Source organism: Puntigrus tetrazona, chromosome 9 (genome assembly GCF_018831695.1).
Source record: "Puntigrus tetrazona isolate hp1 chromosome 9, ASM1883169v1, whole genome shotgun sequence".
In the NCBI taxonomy this organism is placed as follows: Eukaryota; Metazoa; Chordata; class Actinopteri; order Cypriniformes; family Cyprinidae; genus Puntigrus; species Puntigrus tetrazona.
In genome coordinates, this window is record NC_056707.1 from 24057981 (window position 1) to 24080962 (window position 22982).

At 36.3% G+C, this 22982-nt stretch overlaps 1 protein-coding gene across 1 annotated transcript in view; it reads left to right on the forward strand.

The window, feature by feature from the left end:
• The window catches only part of scn1laa (sodium channel, voltage-gated, type I-like, alpha), a 45883-nt gene that overhangs the window by 17129 nt on the left and 5772 nt on the right, over positions 1–22982 (forward strand). Inside the window, exons 10-24 of the mRNA XM_043248037.1 lie at positions 1909–2115; positions 2893–3144; positions 4184–4549; positions 5463–5589; positions 6182–6420; positions 6987–7151; positions 8161–8517; positions 8602–9033; positions 14545–14677; positions 15838–15992; positions 16159–16332; positions 17539–17661; positions 21370–21639; positions 22558–22611; positions 22714–22851. Of these exons, the coding sequence (XP_043103972.1) occupies positions 1909–2115; positions 2893–3144; positions 4184–4549; positions 5463–5589; positions 6182–6420; positions 6987–7151; positions 8161–8517; positions 8602–9033; positions 14545–14677; positions 15838–15992; positions 16159–16332; positions 17539–17661; positions 21370–21639; positions 22558–22611; positions 22714–22851 (3192 nt within the window). The remainder of the gene's footprint in view (positions 1–1908; positions 2116–2892; positions 3145–4183; positions 4550–5462; positions 5590–6181; positions 6421–6986; positions 7152–8160; positions 8518–8601; positions 9034–14544; positions 14678–15837; positions 15993–16158; positions 16333–17538; positions 17662–21369; positions 21640–22557; positions 22612–22713; positions 22852–22982) is intronic.

A 22982-nucleotide genomic window follows, 5' to 3' on the forward strand; every position in this document is an offset into this window, starting at 1 on the left:
ATCTATGCTAAGTGTTATATTTGGTAAGGATCAACTAATCACGACTTTTTTGTTTTTGTCTCCATCTCCCAGAACACAACACAGACATAACACAATGCTTTCAGCACAATCAAACTTGATGCATCACCGAACACTAACTTAATGCGTTATTAAACCACACTTGAGAAAACACAACATTTCCTCCCCTTTTATGGATTTTCAAACATGAAATGTTGCCACAAAGTCGAGAACGAGTGTGAACAGGCTGTGGAGAAACATGGGGATGATTCTGGGCTTTCTGTGATGGGCAGGTGATAGGCATGTCTGGAGCCCGGGTGTTTGCTATCTGTGGTGTTAACTGAAGTGCTAGCGTGTCCTGCCAAGCTGGAGATGTGGCTTGAGATGTGACACCTGTTGAATTTGCGGAGGTTACTTGCGGAGGTGACTTGAATGCCTCCGTGTGCCGTCACTGAGCAAGAAGGTGACTAGGCCCAATATAAGGGAAGGAAAGACCAATATAAAGCGAGTTTATAGGCTCTGTGGGGCTGACAAACCCTGACCCAATCTTTAGTCTTTATATCAAGGACTTTAGCATGTTCTGAGAGATCATATTTCTGCTAGTGACAGAGGCCCGGACTCTCGGTAATGGTCCCTGAGGCAGTGCGAGGCTGAGCCTGTTGAATGGAAGGTGGAGTTCACGGCCAAGCATGAGGAAAGCTGGAGAGACACCCGAGTGTTTGGTGGCCCTGTAGTGCCAGTGTGTGATGTATGACCGAGGGAAAGTTCATCCCTGGAGCAAATGTGCTCTGAGACTGTTTTTCAGTGACTGGTGGAAGCGTTCGACGCCTCCATAAGCTCAGGGTTGATAGTATGCCATGCGGATGTGATGAATACCCTTGTACTTGAGGTAAGTGGTGAACTCAGCTGAGATCAGCTGTGGGCCATTATCGGTAGTGATAGTATGTGGAAGACCCCAGCGGGAAAACATAGTCCAGGAAGTTTATTATGGCCAAGCATGAGGTTGTAAGGGTGGGAGGGCCTGATGACCAGTCTTACCGCTCAAGAGACAGGCAGCACAATCTTTCACAGATGCCTTTATCTATCCCTGGCCACCAAACCCCGTTCCTGCAACTTTACAATACCCAGGTGGCCCTCATGCGCCAATGCCAGGACAAGGTGCTGGGGATGACTGTGCAGTGGCCGCGTGCCACACAGGTGTCGTTCTGGAAAATGCTGCCAGGCCCTCCGTTACCTCCTGAAGCCAGCCGTTCTGTCAGTCCTGTTCTGACGCCTCCTTCGGTTAATACTATGGTCTGGAGGGGTGTGTGTAACATCTGGACAAACATCTGTGTGGGGCGAAACAGAGCAAGACATTAGTCAGCCACAACATTGCTGCAAAGTGCACATGTCATTATTGCTTGTAGTGCCCGGCTCGAGCGTTCCCAGCACAGTCTGACCCTCCTCTCTTAAGCAGTGCAATAAAATCGCCTTTTTGTGCTGCACTCATGTCCGTCAGTCCCACTGCCGACATGAAAGTCTCAAAGAACTGTAATCAGTGAGTCCAGGGAATCGGGGGCTTACAAAGTAGAGCAAGGAGGAGGTAGTGCGTTATAAGCCATCTTCGTCCCCAATGGTAAATTTGGTAAGGATCAATCCCACACAGGGAGCTGCATCAATGAATCACAACTTTTTTACTTTCCTGTCCATCTCCCAGACCCAAGTAAACAAACACATACATTGGTAAGACATAACACAATGCTTTCAACACAATCAAACTTGATGCATCACTTAATGCGTTACTAAACAACCCTCCAAAATGATAAGACTTTTTAACTCTGGGGGAGTTGGAGAATGAGTCTGAAAAAAAGGTGGAGCTAAACCAAAAGCTTCCTATGTTTATGATAGGCTAATCATGGACTCTTCTTGCAGACTCTTCGGGCCGCAGGAAAAACCTACATGATTTTTTTTGTACTGGTCATTTTCTTGGGATCCTTCTACCTTGTGAATCTGATCCTGGCTGTGGTTGCCATGGCATATGATGAACAAAATCAAGCTACTATTGATGAGGCTTTGAAGAAAGAGGAGGAGTTTAACGCCATGCTTCAGCAGCTTATAAGACAGGAAGAGGAAGCTCAGGTCTGTTGGGTGTTTTCATTAAAGCAGGGTATGAATACAATCCCGAAGGTAGTGTATGGCGGTAGTGTAACTGTTAAATACTATAGTTTCATTAACTGATATAATGTTAATATACCAACCTATTAAAGTACTGGAATCTGTTTTGTACCTTTGAAATACACAAACTGCAGGTGGTGACGAGAAAGGTTTTTACTGTAGCCCTTTCACATTTTTTTTCTGTTAAAACCACTGCCATTTTTACAGTGTAGACAAAACAGTAAAAAGCACGTTTTGGTTATTTAATTAATGCAATTGCAAAATATTAGGCGTAAATGTGAAAGGCCGTCTTCAATATTTGGCCTTCGGTGATGTGTTTTATTTAGTTTGGCTTTGGCTTGTACATTCCTAGTGGAGACTGTTTTAAGTTCACTTAAATGAGCTATTTTTAAAGTCCAATAAATGTAAAAAAAAATATATTTCTTAATTATAATGTAATGCTTAATAGTCGGTATTAGGAGAATTTCTATATTTTTTATAGGGACATCAGTATTACTTGGTAGCAGTGATACTGGCCTTTAGTCCTAAATAAGATGCCATTAAATAAATATTAAAAATATGTTGTTTATACATTCATTTGAAATTATTACATTATCGAAATATATTTCAAAATTGAAATGCCAGGCGGGATTAATCACGATTTTACAAAAAAATGTAATCAATCGACAGCACTAATGCAAATGCGTAAATGTAAATGCCAGAAACTGTGTAAGTATAATCTGTTGCGTGATTGATTGGTAGGCTGCCGCTAATGCATCTAAATGTGATGGGCTGAGTGGAGAAAAGACAGACTCTTCCTCGGACGCCTCCAAACTCAGTTCTAAAAGTGCCAAAGAAAGACGCAACCACAGGAAAAAGAGAAAGCGTCAGGGGGAAGGCAAGGAAGAAGAGGATTCCAACAGGGAGGGATTTGATAGAAAGCCCAGCTTCCGTCTTATAGCTGATGGAAAAATCCGTCTCTCACGTGAAAGGACTTACACGTCTCCACATCAGGTTGGAAAAATCATTTTCATTTGACGCTTACCATAGCAATAAGGAAATGTCATTGACTCAAGAATCAAATCAGAAATCAAATCATTTATTATGAGCAAGGATAAGAAAAAAACTTTTCAATAAATGATAATAATGTCAAAAAGTCAATAATATATCTGTGTGCATTGTGTATAGTATAGTATACACACACACACACACATGCAGTACATATTTTGAAAATATTTACAAATTTTATTTTCATAAAATGTATATTTTAACATATTTTATTTAAATATATACATACAGTACATGTATGTGTATTTATATATAAATAACATACACAGTACACACACATATAATATGTAAATATAAACCTTTATTTTGAAAGCATTTTATCTGCTTGACTTTTTGACATTATTATCATTTATCAAAATGATTCCATTCAAATTCATGATTTAAACGTCTTTGATCTAAATGTCTTCAAAACTATAGAGATCTATCTGCTTTTACTTTTCATCTCACAGTCATTTTTCTTTTTTACATCATTGTTCTATTTGATTTTCAATATACAACAACACCTTATATCTCCAACATCATCAAGATATGCACCATTTTTGCCACTTTTGTTCTCTCCTGCCATTGCCTGTCCAAGCGACCTCACTCGAAACTCTTTTTGTCATTCTTGCGTGCGCTGAAATTTTGACCTGCTACTTTTCTTTAAAAATTGTTCAATTATGTAGTAACACGGCTGCTATTTAAATGCACAGATTGAACTTCTAAATACTTATTTTTACTATATCATTGGACTGGTATTGTAAAATTTCCGTGAACTAAATCCTTGATTTTCAGTGTTGTTTATTTTCCAGCTGATAAGCAAAAACAATTAACAGGAAATGAATTAACTTTATTAGTTATTATTTGTAGTTATATATCATAATGTGTTGCTGAATTTGGATTGGCAGATTGGATGTAAATTGGGATTTCTCACACCAGTTAGTCAGTTTACATCCTGGTATGCCTAAACCTCTTTTATATTAGTAAGGCTTGTTTTTCTCCTCAGTCCCCCCTGAGTATTCATGGCTCAATCCTCACCCCACGTCGAGACAGCAAAGGTAGCGTCTTCAGCTTCCGCGACCGCGTGCATTCAGAAAACAACTACGCCGACGACGAGCAAAGCGTGTGCGAAGAGACGGGCAGCAGGAGAAACTCTTTGTTTATACCCTCTCGATCCGAGCGACTTTACAGCACTCTTAGCAAAAGCAGTCTGACTCCACGTATACTGTTGCCGTCTAATGGAAAAGCACGGTACGTGGTCGACAGCAACGGTATGGTGATAGTGTCGGGTGGAGCGTCTTCGCCCAACTCGCCCTCCGGGTTACTGACGCCGGAGGTGTCCAGAAAAAGAGCCACGTTTGACGACACTTGCGTAAGCACGTATGATGCATGTGCTGTTGCCGTGGTGCAATGCAGTAATCGTTTTCTCTTCGCTTATTACGAATCTGTGCGTACTTTATTTTTGTCTTTTTGCCCTTTTTTTGCTGGGTTTGGGTGAAAATCTGCAGAATTCTGTCGGATGGATTTAAATAAAGAGCTGCATTAGCAAACGCAAAATATATATTAAAAAAAATGCAGCAGAAATCTGCAGAGATTCCCGTGGGAGTTCATTGCATGCAGATTCTGTGTGTGAGCCTGTGACAGTTTAACGATTTTAATTGTTTTTCAGGATTGCAGAATGTCATTAGCATGCAAAGACATAAAAATGGGCATTAGTGGTGGTGCCACAACTAACATATATTACATAAATTATTCATTTGTCATTAAGTTCAAATCAATGAATACACTTTATTTCAAGTTTTTTATTCGAGAGCATGTTAAAGCTTGCATTTAAAGCATGCTATTGTACAGACTGTCAAATTATTATTTAATTGTGACTTTTATGACAGTATTGTATGGACATTCGTAAAGTCTTGATGTTTTTAAATAAATAATAGTTGCATTTAGCAGAACCAAAGACATTGTCAAAGTGGTTAAAATGTCTGGAATGAAATGGCTGTGCTTTCAAGGCAGCAAAAGAATTGTTAAAATGAGGAGAAATATTTTTTTAATATGTAAATATACATTTTTTTCACCAATTCAAATGTAAAAAAATAATCGGTGTTAAATTTTTGATGTGGCGCTTTTCACTGGATCTAAAAAATCAGAGTAGAATAAGAATAATATGAATTTTTTCAGATTTTGTGAACAAATGATTGACGAATAGCAATATTTTGCTGCCTTGCAAACACTAATGAGACGCCATCGTGACACTGGTTGATGTGTTTTCTGTGATCTCTTTATAGTTTGACACAGATGAAGAATTTCGGCACCGATGTGATTCAAGGAGCTTTTCGAGGGCTTTTCTATATGACCAGTCGGCGAGACAGCGAGCTTTGAGCGTAGCAAGTGTCAGCAACAACACTATTGACCGTAAGTCGCCCTAAATGTCAGAAACACTGGTGTTTTTGCTTTGAAAAAAGATTTGGGCAGTGGAATGGGGGAAAAAAGCAAAGTCTCAAAAAGCATTTCTAAAAATATGAGCTTGTTTGTGCAATGGTCTAGTGCATGTACTTATAGAAAAACTATAGAAAGCATCACCAAGGAAACAAAGAAAAACATACAAGAAAGTCGGTGTGTTGTTGTTGTAGGAAATATCGGTAACACAGGATCATTAGTTAACATGAATAAGAAAAAACAAAATACAACATAATTTATTCATATTATTTCATGTTAATTTAAACATTTAATAATGCATTAATAAAATCACAAGTTGCATTTGTTAGTATTAGTTAATGCAATGTTAATTAACATGAACTAACACTGAACGATTGTTTTTATTAACTATCATTAACAAAGGTGACTAAATAATGTAATAAATGTGTTTGTCACTGTTAATACATTAACTTTTAACCTTAATGTGAAGTGCTAGCGGAATATGTTAAATGGTTACATTGTCATGATTGTCGACAGCATTCGTTATTCGCCGCAAGTCTGACGCTGTTCACGTTTTCATTTTCCGCAGCGTCGGAGGTCTGGAAGCAGAAGTGTGTGGAGTGCTGGTTCGAGTTTGCAGAGAATTATCTGATCTGGGATTGCAGTCCCACATGGGTGAAGATAAAGAAAATTGTCCACATGGTTATAATGGACCCCTTCGCAGATCTGTTCATCACGATTTGCATTGTAATAAACACAGTATTCATGGCCATGGAGTATCACCCCATGGACGAGTCGTACATTGCCATGCTTACAACCGCCAATGTGGTAAGAACATTTTAATGAATGGACACAACTGTGAGACTTGTTTTTTTTTTTTATTCCAAAAAGAGCTACTATTTATTAATAAAAATAATCTAGTATATTAGATTTATATAGGAAAGTGTTAAAACAGTATTTTATGAATATAAACCACTTCATTTGTAGTGATGTATTTACATCAAGTCAGTAAATGCACATTACATTAATGATTTTTGCTGCGAATTTAGTAAGCTGTGGTTTTTTTAAAACACTCTTAAGGGGTAGATTTTCAGTTACAGATTACATCTTTTTCTTTTCAGAGGTGGAAATTGATCTATGTTCAAAACAAAGCGTTAAAACAGTGTATTAACTGCGTTTTGTATTTTAATAAGAGTAAAAACCCATTTACTTGAGGTGATGTTTTCTCAGAAATTATGAATAAAAGCCAACCTGCTTATTTAAAGATAGAAAAAACACAATTTAGTGGGTGTCTCTAGTTTTGAAAATTAATAAATAAAGAATTAATAATAATTATTACTATTATTATTATTATGTTGTCCTTTAAAAAGCTTGAATTGCCTCCTTCCATGCAGGTTTTCATAGCCATCTTTACAGCAGAGATGATATTGAAGATCATTGCGTTGGATCCCTATATGTACTTTCAGGAAGGCTGGAATATCTTTGACAGCATCATAGTTACACTGAGTCTTCTGGAACTTTGTTCAACTGGAATCAGTTTTCTTAGGCCATTCAGACTGGTAAGAGGGTCTCATTACACCTAATGGCTCTGTTCTAAAACCTATATAAAGGTGTATAAGAGGCAGCATAGCTGCCCATTCAATGGAGGACTGTTTCCAATGGGACTATATGAATTGCTGTCTTCAAAGTTACCTTGACTTGGCCAAAATCTAAGTCTGTGTCATAAGAAGGCTTGAATTTTCACTTGAACCGCCAACATTTTACTGGATTTACCATAAAAATGATCTTGATTAAAGTTTCTTGAGAGAAAATTCCCCGTTTTGCTTGGTAAATTAAGCATATATTTCAGGAATCTGACATGTTATACTTCAGCTAAACACATTTTAGCCCCATTCTGCTTATTACTTTATATTATTTATATTGAACTAATAGAATTAACATATTGATGTCGTTTAAATTATAGACAGAAAGAGAACATTCAGAAATCATTTTAAAGTGCTGGTACAGTGCTGAAGAAACATTCCTTACATTATGTTACTCTATGTTGAAAACAATATTTTTTGTAGAAACTAATGAGATCTTTCAAATATGACGTTCAAAAGAACAGCATTTATTTAAAATAGAAATGTTTTGTTGCATCACAAGAGTAAACAGCATAGTAAAAATTATATAAATAATACACAATTTTACTGTATTATTATTCAAATGCATGCAAAGGGATTTCTTTCAAAATCTTTGATTAATCTTAAAGAACCCCAAAGTTTGAACAGTACTTTACTTTAACAGTACTTTACACTAAATAATAAAATAAAACAAAAATAAACTAAAACCAATATTTAGAGAAACCAAAATTTGAACATATAAGTGATATTTGCTGAAGACTATATTTAACAGTGCTATTTAAAATAAAATAATACTTAAAAAAAATCACTTTAAATCAGCATTAGATAACTTAATAACTATAGTAAATTTGCATATTAACAGATTCTAATAAATGGAAAAATATATATGTATATAATGTGCATCCCTGCTTGCCCATACTAACCTTTTATGGCCTTTTTTTCACAGCTGAGAGTCTTCAAACTAGCTAAGTCCTGGCCGACTCTGAACATGCTGATCAAGATCATTGGCAACTCGCTAGGTGCCTTGAGCAACCTGACGCTTGTTCTAGCCATCATCGTCTTCATCTTCGCGGTGGTGGGCATGCAGCTGTTTGGGAAGAACTACAAAGACTGTGTATGTAAGATTGATGATGATTGCATTCTTCCTCGCTGGCACATGAACGATTTCTTCCACTCGTTCCTGATCGTCTTCAGGGTGCTATGTGGAGAGTGGATAGAGACCATGTGGGACTGCATGGAAGTGTCAGGACAGACCTTGTGCTTGATTGTGTTCATGATGGTCATGGTGATCGGGAATCTAGTGGTACGTATAGTTACTTATAATAAATAAACGCAAAAAAAATCTGAATTGTGCCAACCTGTAGTTGGTTTCTTCCCAATTTTGCAGGTTTTGAACCTGTTCCTCGCTCTGCTGCTCAGCTCGTTCAGTGCAGACAACCTCGCGGTCCCCGGAGAAGATGCTGAAAAGAACAACCTGCAGATAGCGGTTGGTCGAATCAAGAAGGGTTTCGCTGTAGTTAAGGCCTGCCTTCACAATTTCTTCTGGAGTGGTTGTATAAGAAAGAGGAAGCAGAAAAAGAAAACCGTAGATGGGAACATAATCTTGAGGAACTGCAAGGGAATAAATGATAGCTCCAACCACACCACACTAGAACTGGGTAAAACCACTGGATGCACGGGCATGGATAGTGACACAGAAGACTTTATCAGCAACCCAAGCTTGACAGTCAGTGTCCCGATTGCTGTCGAGGAGTCTGACTTTGAGTGCCTCAACACTGAGGATTTCAGTAGCCTTTCTTCAGACCTAGACGATAAAGAGGTAAGTTGTTTTCAGTGTTTTGCAAATAGAGCAACGTTTTTCGCAAATGTGTATTTTTATTGTTATTGTTAATCACTAATTTCCTTTCATAAATCTACACTAGGTGTAAAACGATTGTTTAAAATGGTCAGAATTTTTAAACATTGATACATTACATAATTAGTTGTTGTTTTTTTTTATCAATAAATGGCATGGTTTTGCATCCCTTCTTTATGAATATTTCCTCAGTATAGAATGTTATTAGGGTTTAGAAGAGCTTGTATTTGGGGAAAGAAGTGAGATACCAAGTTGTAGTGCACTGAAATAATTGAATAAATAATGGAATATTGTTCATTGGAACTAAGTGAGCATCTGACATGGCACTTGCATGTGACTGAAAAGACTCCAAATGGTTTTTGTAGTGATCTGATCTCAGTGCATCTTGGGTGCATTTACTCCTGGCTTTTGATGTGGTCAAGTGTAATCCGATCGTGATCCGATCATTGAAAATGCATTAATACCACAAGAAGGGGACCCTAAAGTCTCTTTGACATCAGACAAGTGGTTTTCCAACACCACTTTCACAAGCGCACACCCAAGCCCTCTTCAAATGGTGGTTACGTCAATTATATTTGCAGTATGCAAGCATTCATCCGAACTTGTGGAAGCAAACTAGTATTATTAACTTATATAATTTGCATCGTTACATGTTCCAGGCTGGTATATTTAATTTGTGTTGGCTTAAGGTCCTAGCGCATGTCTAAAAACCTGAGGAACAGTGCAAAAAAAACAGTGTCTTTTGGTGAGTCAACTACAACAAAGTCATTTGGGGTAGTTAGTGTCAGGTATACGGTGCCAAAAATGAAACCTTTTCTGTAGTGTCACTGAATTTCAGTTTTTTTCCGGTGGGAGTAAGTGCATTTTGGATTACATCAACTTGTAGCTTGACCCATTATGGAAGAGAAGTCAGGGAATATCCGTCTTCAGATCACATTATCTGCCATTTAAGTGCTGAGTGTGAATGTTAGCCTCGTGATGACATGCTCGCTTGCTTTCTGCTGGGAAACGAGGACGTGGCGGTCTGTGGTTTTGGCATACACTGGTCAACATTTCAAAGGGGATAAAAACTTTTCATCAAGGTTGTCCTAAAACCACAATGTGTTTCTGTCACAATTCGTGTGTAACACGTAATTCTGCTATCAGTCAGTGTTGTCATTATTGAAATGTCATCCTTAATGGCTTTTGATGGTCTTCAGACACCATTGTTTGTCATTAGGTACCAATTGACCTGTCACATTTGTCTGTAATTGGGAATTGCTCTTCATTTAAAGGCTCTGAAAGCTTCACTTAAGGTCAGAATGCATAGAAAATGCTACAGTTAGTGATTTATAGTTTTCAGGTGATGTCATACCTTTATAGAAACTCATGTTTGCGGATAAAACGAAGCTTTGCACCACTGACCACCAATCATTTTTATGCAGTTTTCATTAAGTAGTAATGTAGCAAACACCTTATTGATGTATATTTTTTACAGGCAAGCAAATGAAGCCAGAATATAAACGCAACTTGCAGTTAAGCTGCTTTACTGTGTAAACTATGCATCATTAATGCACATATGACTGAATTTGATATTTTTGGCATTTTAAGTGTTCCTGCAATGTTTTGTCACACTGTTAAATGATTGAAACAATTTTGCAACTTGCCAAAAAAAATATTTTATTAAGAGTTGATCTAAGTATTTGCGGCCGTGAAACAGATGGAAAATTGACACACTTTTGCTGTAGTTCTATGGTCTTCGAACCTGTCACGTGACTGAAAAAAAAAGAGGGAGACTCGACATGGCATGAAGTTTAAGACACAGTGGGGATGTCTCAAAGTGTCATTTCCAGAGCCTGGAACAGATTCAGAAGATCTCGTAGTGTGAGTAGAAAGCATGGTGGAGTCAGACAAAGGGTCACAATGCAAAATCAAGAACAATATTTGATCCTGCATGCCCACAGGAATAGTTTCATGCCTGCAACATTACTTTCATGATGCAACAGAGGTGCGAGTTTCCATTCAGACTGTGTGAAGACGACTTTATGTAGTTTGCTTGAGAGCCGGAAGACCAGCTGTGAGGGTGCCTCTGTCCAGAGCACACAGTGAATAAGTGGAGTACAGTGCCCTTCACAAATGAGTCCTGATTCTGTGTGAACTTGCTAGACAGTCGTAAGAGGGTTTGGCATTCTAGGGAGAGAGCTCATCATCATCGACATCAATTGCAGTCTGACAGGCCAAAGATATGGTGATGAAATCCTGACTCTAGCTGTGCAATTGCATGCTGGTGCAATGTGGCCAGATTTCATGCTAGTGGCTCACATCGAACAAGGCTTGTGACGGTTGCTCGGAGGACAAGGGCATCTCAAGGATGGTGTGGCCAGCCAGGTCACCCTACTTCCACCCCATTGAACACATTTGAGAGCAGTTACGGACAATAGTGTAAGTACGCCAGCTCTCTCCAGGAAACTGTGTGGAGTTGCAAACAGCATTGCTGGAGAAATAGCAAGCCATCCCCTAACAGAATATCCAGAACCTCATCTCAAGCATGCACAGGCGATGTGAGGCTGTGGTCAGTGTCAGAGGTGGTAATGCTGACTGCTGAGATGTTTTTCTCAGTACATAACTTTGTTTGTTGCATTTGTTAAACAATGCTCAGATTTTCGATTGATGTGCAATAACATCTTGTTTTGTTAAACTTAAAAATACTTTTTGGCTTCAAGTTTTGACACTTCATACAGTGATTACAGTTCATTACTGTACAGTATCCTTTTTTGCCATTGCAATTTTCCTGGCTTCTTGAAGCTCTCCAAAGGCACTACACTGCTAAACAACCAATAGTTTTTTGATGCACACTTGTCTTCACAAATGTGTGACAAGCCACTTCACACCTTCCGACAAACAATCATGTCTGGGCACCATCAAAAGTGATAAGGCATGGAATTCTATTGATGACAACATTGATTAATAGCAGACTTACATGTTACACAAACATTTTTAACAATACCCTTTCTTGTCTTTGGACAACTTTTTTGATCCTCTCTTTTGATACACTGGCCTTTTGTATACCAATCTATTTGAAGCTGTTATAAATTGTATATTGCTTTAGTTTTGTGAATGGTGATTGTTTGAAACTCATAAATCCTATATACTGTAGGCATTAGGCGGCATTTTAAAGAATTTTATTTTACCATGTGCATACTATAATTCAGCACATTAGTGAATTGGTGCCATCAGAATAAGAGTCTAAACATTTTGTGAAGTGCATGTACCCTCATAGCATTTCAAATTGATAAAATGCACTGTAACCCTGATAACTTTGTCTACATGAGAGAGTGAATGGCATGTATCGGCTGACTTGTTCATCATTGTACAAACGTGAAAGAAGGAGCTGTAACATTGCTGCTGGGACTAATGACTTGTAGAACATAACAGAATACATCAAATGACTAAATTATGATATATGCTTGGGTGGATGCTAGGGTCTTATTTTCTCATATTGCAACATGTAGCCTTTTGTTAATTAACCTTACACATAGTGCTCGTCTAATTGGAGTTAAGCTAGTCGGCGTTGGTAGCCAAGGTTCACATAGGCATAGGCCACTAGTGTTAAGTCGCTCGACATTGGTAGCTCAGGCTCACATGTATATTCATCTTTATGTGTGTGGGTATGCTCACTGCAGAAATTATTCATATTGTATCGTCCCTTCATGTCTCCTGCATTGTTGGGGGTTATGTCATGTATGTTATATTTGCAGCAGCAGGATTTCTTACATGTTCAGCAGCAGCGTGTTGTGGAGGTATTGGCAGTAGCAAGTCTCGGTACTAGCGTAGCACGTCTATTCTGCCACTAAATACATTAACATTGTCATGTACGTTACCATGCTAATCTCTGAGAGTTGTCATGACAGAATTATGGATTATGAAAGCGCTGTTATGGATTATGAATGCAACAGTTTAAAAAGCATTGCTGAGCAAGTATATATATATATATATATATGAGATTGCATTTTCAAATAGCATGATAATGAAGGCAACAGACAGCAAGACTGTTTTGGACCAGAGCCATGATCTCTGATTGATCGCCTCTTAGACATCAACACACGATTCTGTATTATTGCTCCTATTGATTTATCCATCACTCTGACCAATCTTTTTACCTCCAGTCAAAACTGTGAGTGGTTCTTCCTTCTTGCCTGTCTCACATCTTTAACATGATTTTTCTTTGCAGCATATCTAAGATGCTCTCAAGGTTTACAATGAGAGGAGACCTGTAAGATTTTTTTTTTATATGCATCCCAACTTACCATGAAGATGCCCTTTACCATGCATGTTTCTATCTAATGGATTGTTTGCGCACTTCAAATCCTGCCATAACACTAATAACATTTTTTTCATCTTCAGTCATAGATAATGGCGTTAGCGTCTCTTTCAAGCGTTGAGCTGGTTTGAGGTCTCTCTGCAAATGCATAAACAGCTATACAGAGCTGACAATCAAGAAACGGTTCTGATTCAGAATAAAATGAATTGTACAAGCCTAATAAAAGATCACAGAGTGTTTGACATCAGTGGATTGATTGAAGGTTTTGTCTGAAAGCAACTTTACAAGTACAGTAAACTGTAGAGCATTGTGTTAGCAATGCCAATGTCTGATAAATCTGATAAAATGCATACCTTCAATTCAATGTAATTTGCTTTAGAGAAAAATATATGCCAAATTCATAAATGCTCTAACTGCCCAAAGTAATCACCATTATCTGGGAATTCCATGTATTTTACCGTTACATACTACTGTAGATATCCAAACCAATGGCATTATTGCACTGATTGTCAAAATGACATTAGATGGAAAAGGTCTGGGACTCGAGCCATCTTGGTTGCATAATAATATCATCATAACATGCTTGCATCATTCAACAGGTTGCATTAGCTGAAAATCTACTTGATGGTTTTTGCTTAGCAAACTTCACCATGTACCTACTGTAATGCAGCAATTAAAGAAAATAAAACTGGCTGAAAAAAGCTCTAACGTGCATGTGCTAAAGACATGTTGAGTATCAATGCAATACCAAATTTTGTATTTTAAATTATGTGTGTATATATATATATATATATATATATATATATATATATATATATATATATATATATATATATATATATATTTTTTTTTTATTAAGCTGAGTGTTGGTTATTATATTTAAAAATAAATAGTAATTAAATGTAAGTTCGGCAGTGTTAATTGTAATCTTATAGTAAAGTAAAATGGCTCCCTAATGTTTAAATAGCATAAGCTGAGGTACAGGAAGTGTACCAAACTGTCGTGTAGTAGATGAAGGGTTTTAAGCACACGGGATACACACCGAGCAAACCTTACTTCTCAGACTTTGCACAGTGACTCAGCTGAAACGACTGACTTCAGAAACCCTGTGCACGTGTATCATCTCCTCAGTGTCGCCATAGTAACGTGACGACGTGTCTGCGCTGTTCTTGCAGAAGCTGTCCGACGTGGATCCCAGCTCTTCTGAGGGCAGCACCGTGGACCTCAGACACTTCGGTAAAGATGGAGAAGATGCTTTGGACTCTGAACTCGAGGAATCCATGGATCCAGAAGCCTGTTTCACACCAGGTGGTGCTGCTAACAGTTTAACTACTTAAAGCCAATTTAAAATTTTAAGGCAAAGGTTTTTGAGTTTTCGCAACTTGGAATAAGTTGCTGTGGAAGCTGGTTGCCTTAAATTTTTAAGTTGGCTCAACTTTTTTTTTTTTACTCTGTGGGAAGTACCATGCTAATTACAGTGGGCCCAAAAAAACATTTGGTCAAGCTTAAAAGTTCTGATGGGAAAATTTTTGTCTGTACACCACTCAAAGTAAAGAATGGAGTCACTTTTAATAGCGTTTGAATTGTATTGTTGTGTTTTAATACAAGTTTCATCTCCGTTTTTATCATTGCTTTTTGCTATTGAATACATTGTATGTTTAGTTATAGTAAAAATAGTTTTTCTTGCATGGGTTTATTACACGTTTTGGCACATAATTCAGGCTTTAAAAAAAGTCTAACCCCCAGTTTCAAGCCTAGTCCTAGACTAAAATGTACATCTCAGCTGTTTCAGCTGTTATAAACTTGCACAGATTGATTTTAAAATATATCAGTGCTTTGTTTTGTCTCAAGATGCACCCCGATAATGTTTTTTTTCCAGTAATGTTTATAAAAATGATCACTTATATTCAATAGCACTGGATAACAGAGTGGTGTTTTGTTTTTTTCAGGAAAAACCTTTCACAAAATGAATATTAAACAGTTCTTAAGCTGAAAATGAACTACTTTGTTTGCTTCAAGGCAACTGACTTTGCACACCCACCGCTTTAAAATAATTAGATAAACGTATCTGGAAAAATGAAACATTAAGATAATAGTTTACCAAAAATTGCTGAAAATGTATTCATCTTCAGGCCCTCCAAGATATAGATGAATTTGTTTCTGGTTCATTTACGTATTTAGAGAAATGTAGCTTTACATCACTTGCTCACCAATGGATGCTCAGCAGTGAATGGGTGCCGTCAGAACGGGAGTCCAAACAGCTGATATAAACATCGCAATAATCCACAGCACTCCGGTCAATCAGTTAATGTTTTGTGATGCATGTTTGCATTTTGTTGCAAACTATTGCTTTTTTATGGCCAAAATCATAATCCATAATAACGTGAAAAAGTCTAACCCATTTTGCCCTCGTAATTATACTTCCCCGCCAACTTATTCGTATCTATATCCGTGCTTTGTTTTTTCAGGCTGTGTCACAAAGTTCCCGTGCTGCCAGGTGGACGCTGAAAAGGGCATGTGGAAGAAATGGTGGCTGCTGAGACAGACGTGCTATAACATAGTGGAGCACAGCTGGTTTGAGACCTTCATTGTCTTCATGATTCTGCTTAGCAGTGGCGCTCTGGTGAGAGAAATGCATGGTTTATCAGTGTGTCACAGGGTGAAGCCCCGACCCGATGTGAACATCTCGCACACGGCATGCACAAATACTGCTGTTTTAAACGTTAGGGGCATCTCAAATCAGGCTTGATTCTAATCCTTCGTATCTTTACATCTCCAACATTTTTCAGGCATTTGAGGACATTTACCTTGAATCAAGGAAAACCGCGAAGACCATACTGGAATTCGCTGATAAAGTTTTCACCTACATCTTCATTCTTGAGATGCTGCTGAAATGGGTCGCGTATGGTTTCGCCAAATACTTCACCAATCTCTGGTGCTGGCTGGATTTCATTATCGTTGATGTAGGTTCATCTTTTGATAAAGTGTTGTATGTGCTGCACAAGATTACAGCTACAGTTGTGGTCTTAAGTTTAAATACACCTCGCAGAATCTGCTAAATGCTTGTAATGTAAGCATACAGATGTTACAATCAGTCAACAAGAAAAAATGTAAAATGTATATATAAATAGGGCCCGATTCAAAAATTCCTATATGCTTGATACTTGTATGATTTGCGATAGCTGTGTTGTTTTTTATGAGCAGGTACGCTGACCGCTCTTCTTCAGAAAATTCCTATAGGGCCTCCAAGATCTTCTGCAGGGCGCTGAAATTTTATTAGAATTTTCTTAAAATGTTGTTTTTAATGAGATAATCGTATTTCTATTCCGGTTTGTAGCAAATAGTGGATGTCATCATTTGTTTTCGTAATAGATTTATTGAAGCATACATTAAATATTAAAAAGCAGGTTAAGAATAAGCAATTGCTGATTCTGCAAAGTGTTTATAAAACCAAATACTGAAAATCATTTATTTACATTTTTTTCAAAGCTGTATGACTGACAGGATGCTATTTATCACAGTAGAGTTTAGATTCTATTATAGATGTATTAATAGTATTTACCTATAGAGTATTATAGTTTTATTAATATATATATATAAATATATATAATATTATGTATATATATATATACACACAATATATATTATATAATATATATATATATATATATATATATATATATATATATATATATACACACAATATATATTATATTAATATATATATATATATATATATATATATATATAATATTATGTATATATATATATATATATACACACAATATATATTATATTATATATATATATATATATATATATATATATATATATATACACACACAATATTTTTATAGATTGTACATCAAGTAAAAATTATACATTTTCCCTTGACCAAAGCTGAAAAGTATTATTATAAAAATAATAATATTCATATATTTTATTATACAAATATAACATATCATAATTTGGCTGCTGCTCTGATGGCTTTCGTGTGTGTTGTGCATGTGGGGGGTTTGGGACTTTTTGATAAGTTGCGAGAGTGAACTGGACATTTGTGCATGTGAAAGGCCATTTCCCAGAAGAACCCGCAGAGAATTTAAGATTGGAGCAGGAAGGAAGAGAATCGTGGCTGCTTTTCTCCTAATGAGCTCTGTTGATGTGTCTAGGTCTCTCTGATCAGCCTGGTGGCCAACGCCCTGGATTATTCAGAGCTGGGCGCCATTAAATCTCTCCGAACCCTGAGAGCCTTTCGACCGCTCCGAGCTCTCTCACGCTTTGAGGGAATGAGGGTAAAATCTCTTAATGTGGACTATTAATTCATTCACATACTGCGTATAAAATTCCTAAATTAAATGGACACATATGATAAAATTGCATTACATTTATAAATTGTATTTTTATCGAGGACTTATATATAGAGGACTTCATTCAAAGAAACAGACCTGTTTTATTTGGCCTTTTCACATCTTTCTGTGTCAATGGTTATCTTGGTTAGTATTTGATCCTGGTTGGTCAGGATTTGAGGTTTCACACTGCCATTGTAAGTGTTTTTTATTAGAGAAACGTTTGATTCAGTTTAATTTGATAATGATTTTTTGTCAATCACGTACAGTGTATGTCTCAAGGACAAAATGCACACTACTGTAATAGTATATAACTTCACTGTAATATTATAATAAGTGATTTGGGAGTCTGAGAGTGTTTTGGGGGTCTAGAGAAGTTTTGACGTGTCCTGATATTTGTGCTTTTCTCAGTTGCTTGTTAACATATCAATGGATAAATATATAAAAGTCTAATAACACTGTAATCAGCGCAAACTGGGCTGTTATTGTATGTAAGCAGCATATATGTACACGATCATTTATGTGTGGTTAGCGAAAAAAGAAAATTTGAAGTTATTATAATAGATCAATTCAAAAAACAACGTGCCACGCATTGACCTTTGAGGGTAAAGTTGCACATAAGGCTGTTCTTATAAAAAGTACTAAAGGCCTATAATAAGTTTTTTAAAGAGTTGATATCATAACTTGTTTTCATGATAGATTTAGCATACATTAAATATTAAAAAACATTGATATATAGGCTCATATAGTGTGTATGTTTAGCGTAATGCATTTTTTACTACAGTATAAAAACTGAATGCCTTTTTTTATTCATGCATCATCTGAAAACAAACCCATTCCTTGGATTTAAGAATCGATTTTGTTCATCAAAATAAGATTCCGTTCAAATCAATCCAGATCCATATTTTCATCAGGCCTAATTTTTTATATTTATCACATTTAAATCTGGTGATTTAGTCTATATTACAAATATCTGGTTCAGCGTTTTTCGTAAAAGACAAAAACAGAATGAAAACGCAGCACTTTAAGAAAAGTACTGTCCGTTACTCTCTAGATCAGGTTGCCAATTCTCCTTTAAATATTGATCTTTAATAAAAGTTTGGTAAAAGCATTAAAATAATCTCAATAAAGACTCAAGATGACGTTAACCCAAGGTTTATTGCAGTGTGAAAAGCCCCTTTTAGTAGTTTTGTGTTGGGTTTTCAGGCTGTGAATGAAGTCCTCTGAGCAGATCATTAATTAAAGTCAACATGAATCATATATAAGACACGCAGTGAGTTTATCTATCAGAAATTGATTGCATCATTACGAAGTGGGTGTTGAATATTAAAATAGTTATTTGTAGTCACGTAGATTTAATGTAATTTGAAAAGATTTGAAACATCATTATTTAGTACAGGGTTGCCCAAACTTTGTCTCTAATAATCAATTAAATTAATAAATAATTAAAGGGTCATCATTCACTCATCCTTAAGTTGTTCAAAACTGTATGTAGCTGTAAAAGAAGATATTTTTTGTGATTAAACAGTTGACGGTGGCCATTGACCTCCATAGCACCGAAAACCGAAAAAAAAATCAGTTTTTTCGATAGCAACATTTTTCGAAATATCTTATTTTCTGTTCAAATTCAAACAACTCGAGGCATGAGTAAATGACGTAATGACATTTTAGGTGAACGAAATGAAACACAAGAAATATTTCATCTTTACTCAGGCGTTTTAGATCGAATTGGCAAAAATGTAAACGTAAACAAGTAAGCGAATGGGGTTCAAATGGATTTCATGTTGACTTTAAGAGTGCAGAGAGAAACGCGTTCCTGTCGTACAGTAGATCGTGACTGTTTTTCTTCCTCGGCCTTCCCTCTCCCCGTTCCAGCTAAATGTGTGTCACAGCATGAGTCCCCAATAAACCTGACCAGTCAACAAGACAGGCAGCAACCCCCAGATACCAAGATGGATTTGTGTACGATTTTCAATTAACGTGACCTCGTCCCAAAATGCAACGGACAAAACCGGCTTGCTGGCTTTCAAAGCGTTGAAAATCGACTGTGACGTAACCCCGCGCCCGGTTATCGTTTGTGGTGTTTTACTAAACGGTTAGAAGCTGTGAATCGCGAGCGACGGCGGGGAGCATTGACGCGCTGCTTTATGTAACAAGCTCCGGGGTGGGGGTCGATAGTGCCGTTATTGACCAAACGCTTGTGTACGTTCTCCACACGAATGCGATGTTGCGATGACTTCCCCTCACGTGGCAATCACTGATCTCTCCTCTGTTTGTATCGACAGCGTCTAGAAGCGCGCCGTGCGTCCGGATGTGCCATTGCTGCTGAGTGCCTTTAACGTGTGCTTTCATTTCTTTTTGTGTTTGTTCATTTACAGTAGGCGTTAATACCGTGGCTTCACCGTACTTCCTAAAGGTCATGCTTTTTTTAATGTCGAGCTTGTGCGTCAGTCAGAACTGAATTGTGAAGCGTTTAAGCGTTTCGTTTCCTGAATACGAATTGAGGTAGCAGACAGTTCATTTATAAATCTATTAATTCTGTCAAACGATTAATCGCATCCAAAATAAATGTTATTATTAACATAACATATCTGTGTGTAGTGCGTATATTTATTTTTGATATGTAAATATACACGCATGCATTTATATTTTATATCTGTATAAATACAGTTTAAAATATATGTCACATACTTTTTTTTAAATATGTACATGCATGGATTTGTATTTATATACGCACAATAAATATACACAATACACACACATGCTATGTAAACTTGTTTTGGATGTAATTAATCACACTTAATTGTTTGACAGCAATAAAATAGTAAAATAAATATAAATAATAAATTTAAATCTGAAATAAAATCTACAAATAAATTACATAATTATTAACTCATATGTGTGTGTGTATATATATATATATATATATATATATATATATATATATATATATAAAATTATTAATTATATATAATTTCTCTTTTTGTAGATATATATGTAACATTTTTCACATTTTATACATTTATATAATTTATATATCTGCCGTCTAATGTCTTTAAATTGCTCCAAAGCAACAAATCCAGCTGATTTTTTCAATTCTGAAATTCGCACAATCATCCAAACTGCAAAACACAAAACTAGAGTGTGCACAGAACTTTCCCGCTCCATTCCTCTTTCTTTTCCCCCAGCTTCTCCCCTCGATGGTTATTGTCATTGCCGGTAATGACGTGTCCTCCTGCCATTGTTACTGCCAACCATTACAGTTTCTCATTACACTCAATGTGTTTTCCTCTCTTTACCACAAGTCAAGAGAATAAAAAACAGATGCGCTTAGTTTCAGTCGTGTATTGGGCTCATAATAGAGCAATGATACGTGATATCAATATCGGTGATTTTACTAAATTCAAACAATCAACCGTTACTTTTAAAAAAATTCAAAACGCTGAATATAAAATACGATAAAAGATTAGCCGAAAATATTCAAAGCTTGTGTTCCACATTGTCTGTCACTAGATAACCATAATAAAAATACTATTTTTACAATATGACACCAATATAAGAAGCGTTTTTGTGGCAATTGAATGAGCTGTAAAACGTTTTTTTTGTGACCATTGCGCAGTATTCATGACGTTTGTGACGTTTCTGTCGATGCAGGTGGTTGTGAACGCTCTTCTGGGAGCCATCCCCTCCATCATGAACGTCCTGCTGGTCTGCCTCATCTTCTGGCTCATTTTTAGCATCGTGGGTGTCAACTACTTTGCGGGAAAGTTTTACGAATGTATAAACAAAACCACAGAAAAGCGATCGCTTTCCCCACAAATCCGTAATAAATCGGATTGTCTAAACTCCGATGAACTCGAGTGGAGAAATGTGAAGATTAACTTTGACAATGTAGGAAATGGATACCTGGCCCTGCTACAAGTGGTAAGCTCACCGAAACATTTAATGGCCAATGAATTTAGTTTTTAATTTTTATTGTATTATTTCAATCTTGAACGTAGAACATGTATAATGTTTCATCATAAGACAACATTTTTAACATCAATGGAAAATCTTTTTCTTTTTTAAAATCTCCATTTGTTGTAATATTATTAACATTAATCATCGAACATTATTTATATTATTTTTGACATTATGCATTTAAAATTTAAAGTACATCAGATCTTACCATATTTAAAGGGGTCATATGACAATGCTAAAAAGAACAATATTTTGCATATTTGATTTTTTAAAACTGTTTAAGGTTCAAAAAGCACATTACTCTTCACTAGTGTTCCAATGACAATTAATTTCATTCAAAATAAAAGTTTTAGTTTACATAATATATGTGTTTTTGCTGTGTATATTTATATGTGTATAAAATATTTACATGCATTTAATATATATTATATAAAAATATATTTCATATATAAACATAACATATTTGTATGAAATATATGCATGCATGTGTAGTTATATAAATATAATGCATATACATAGTACACACACATATGTCATGTGACCAAAAAATTTATTTTTTGACTACTTTTCACATACTGTACATGATTGTTGCTCCTCTATGCCCCGCCTTTCTCAAATGCAATTACGTTGTTCATAAAAACTATTACAGAAAACGAGATAATCAGCCTGGAGATGAAATTGTTTTAAAACATTGCATCTATTCACTAATGGCTTGGGACACTCCAAAGACAGGACAACTGCAAACACAAAACAAATTGCATCATATGACCCAATTAAATGCTTTTACAGTAAAATCTAAATATTATTTACCATGCAAAATAAATTCAGAATGCAATAATATTGGTCCTAAAAAGTAAAATATGATTTCTTTATTTCGTCAAGGCCACTTTTAAAGGGTGGACGCACATTATGTATGCAGCGGTAGACTCTCGCGGTGTAAGTATTTTTTAATTTTTCATTTTATAGCTTCAATAATATTTAATTCAAACTATGATTATGGCTTATAATCGAACCATACTGGTGCATGTTGCCCACCAGGTAGATGAACAGCCAGAGTATGAGGTGAATCTGTATATGTACCTCTATTTTGTCATCTTCATCATCCTTGGGGCTTTTTTCACATTAAATCTCTTCATTGGCGTCATCATTGACAACTTCAATCAGCAGAAGAAAAAGATAAGTATCTATATACTTAAAAACCTAACAACAAAGCCAGCTGTTTCTGATTTTGGATGTTTCTTTTTAATGCTATTTTCCTGCAAATAAAAAAAATAACAAATGATTTTGATATATAGGTAGTTTACAAA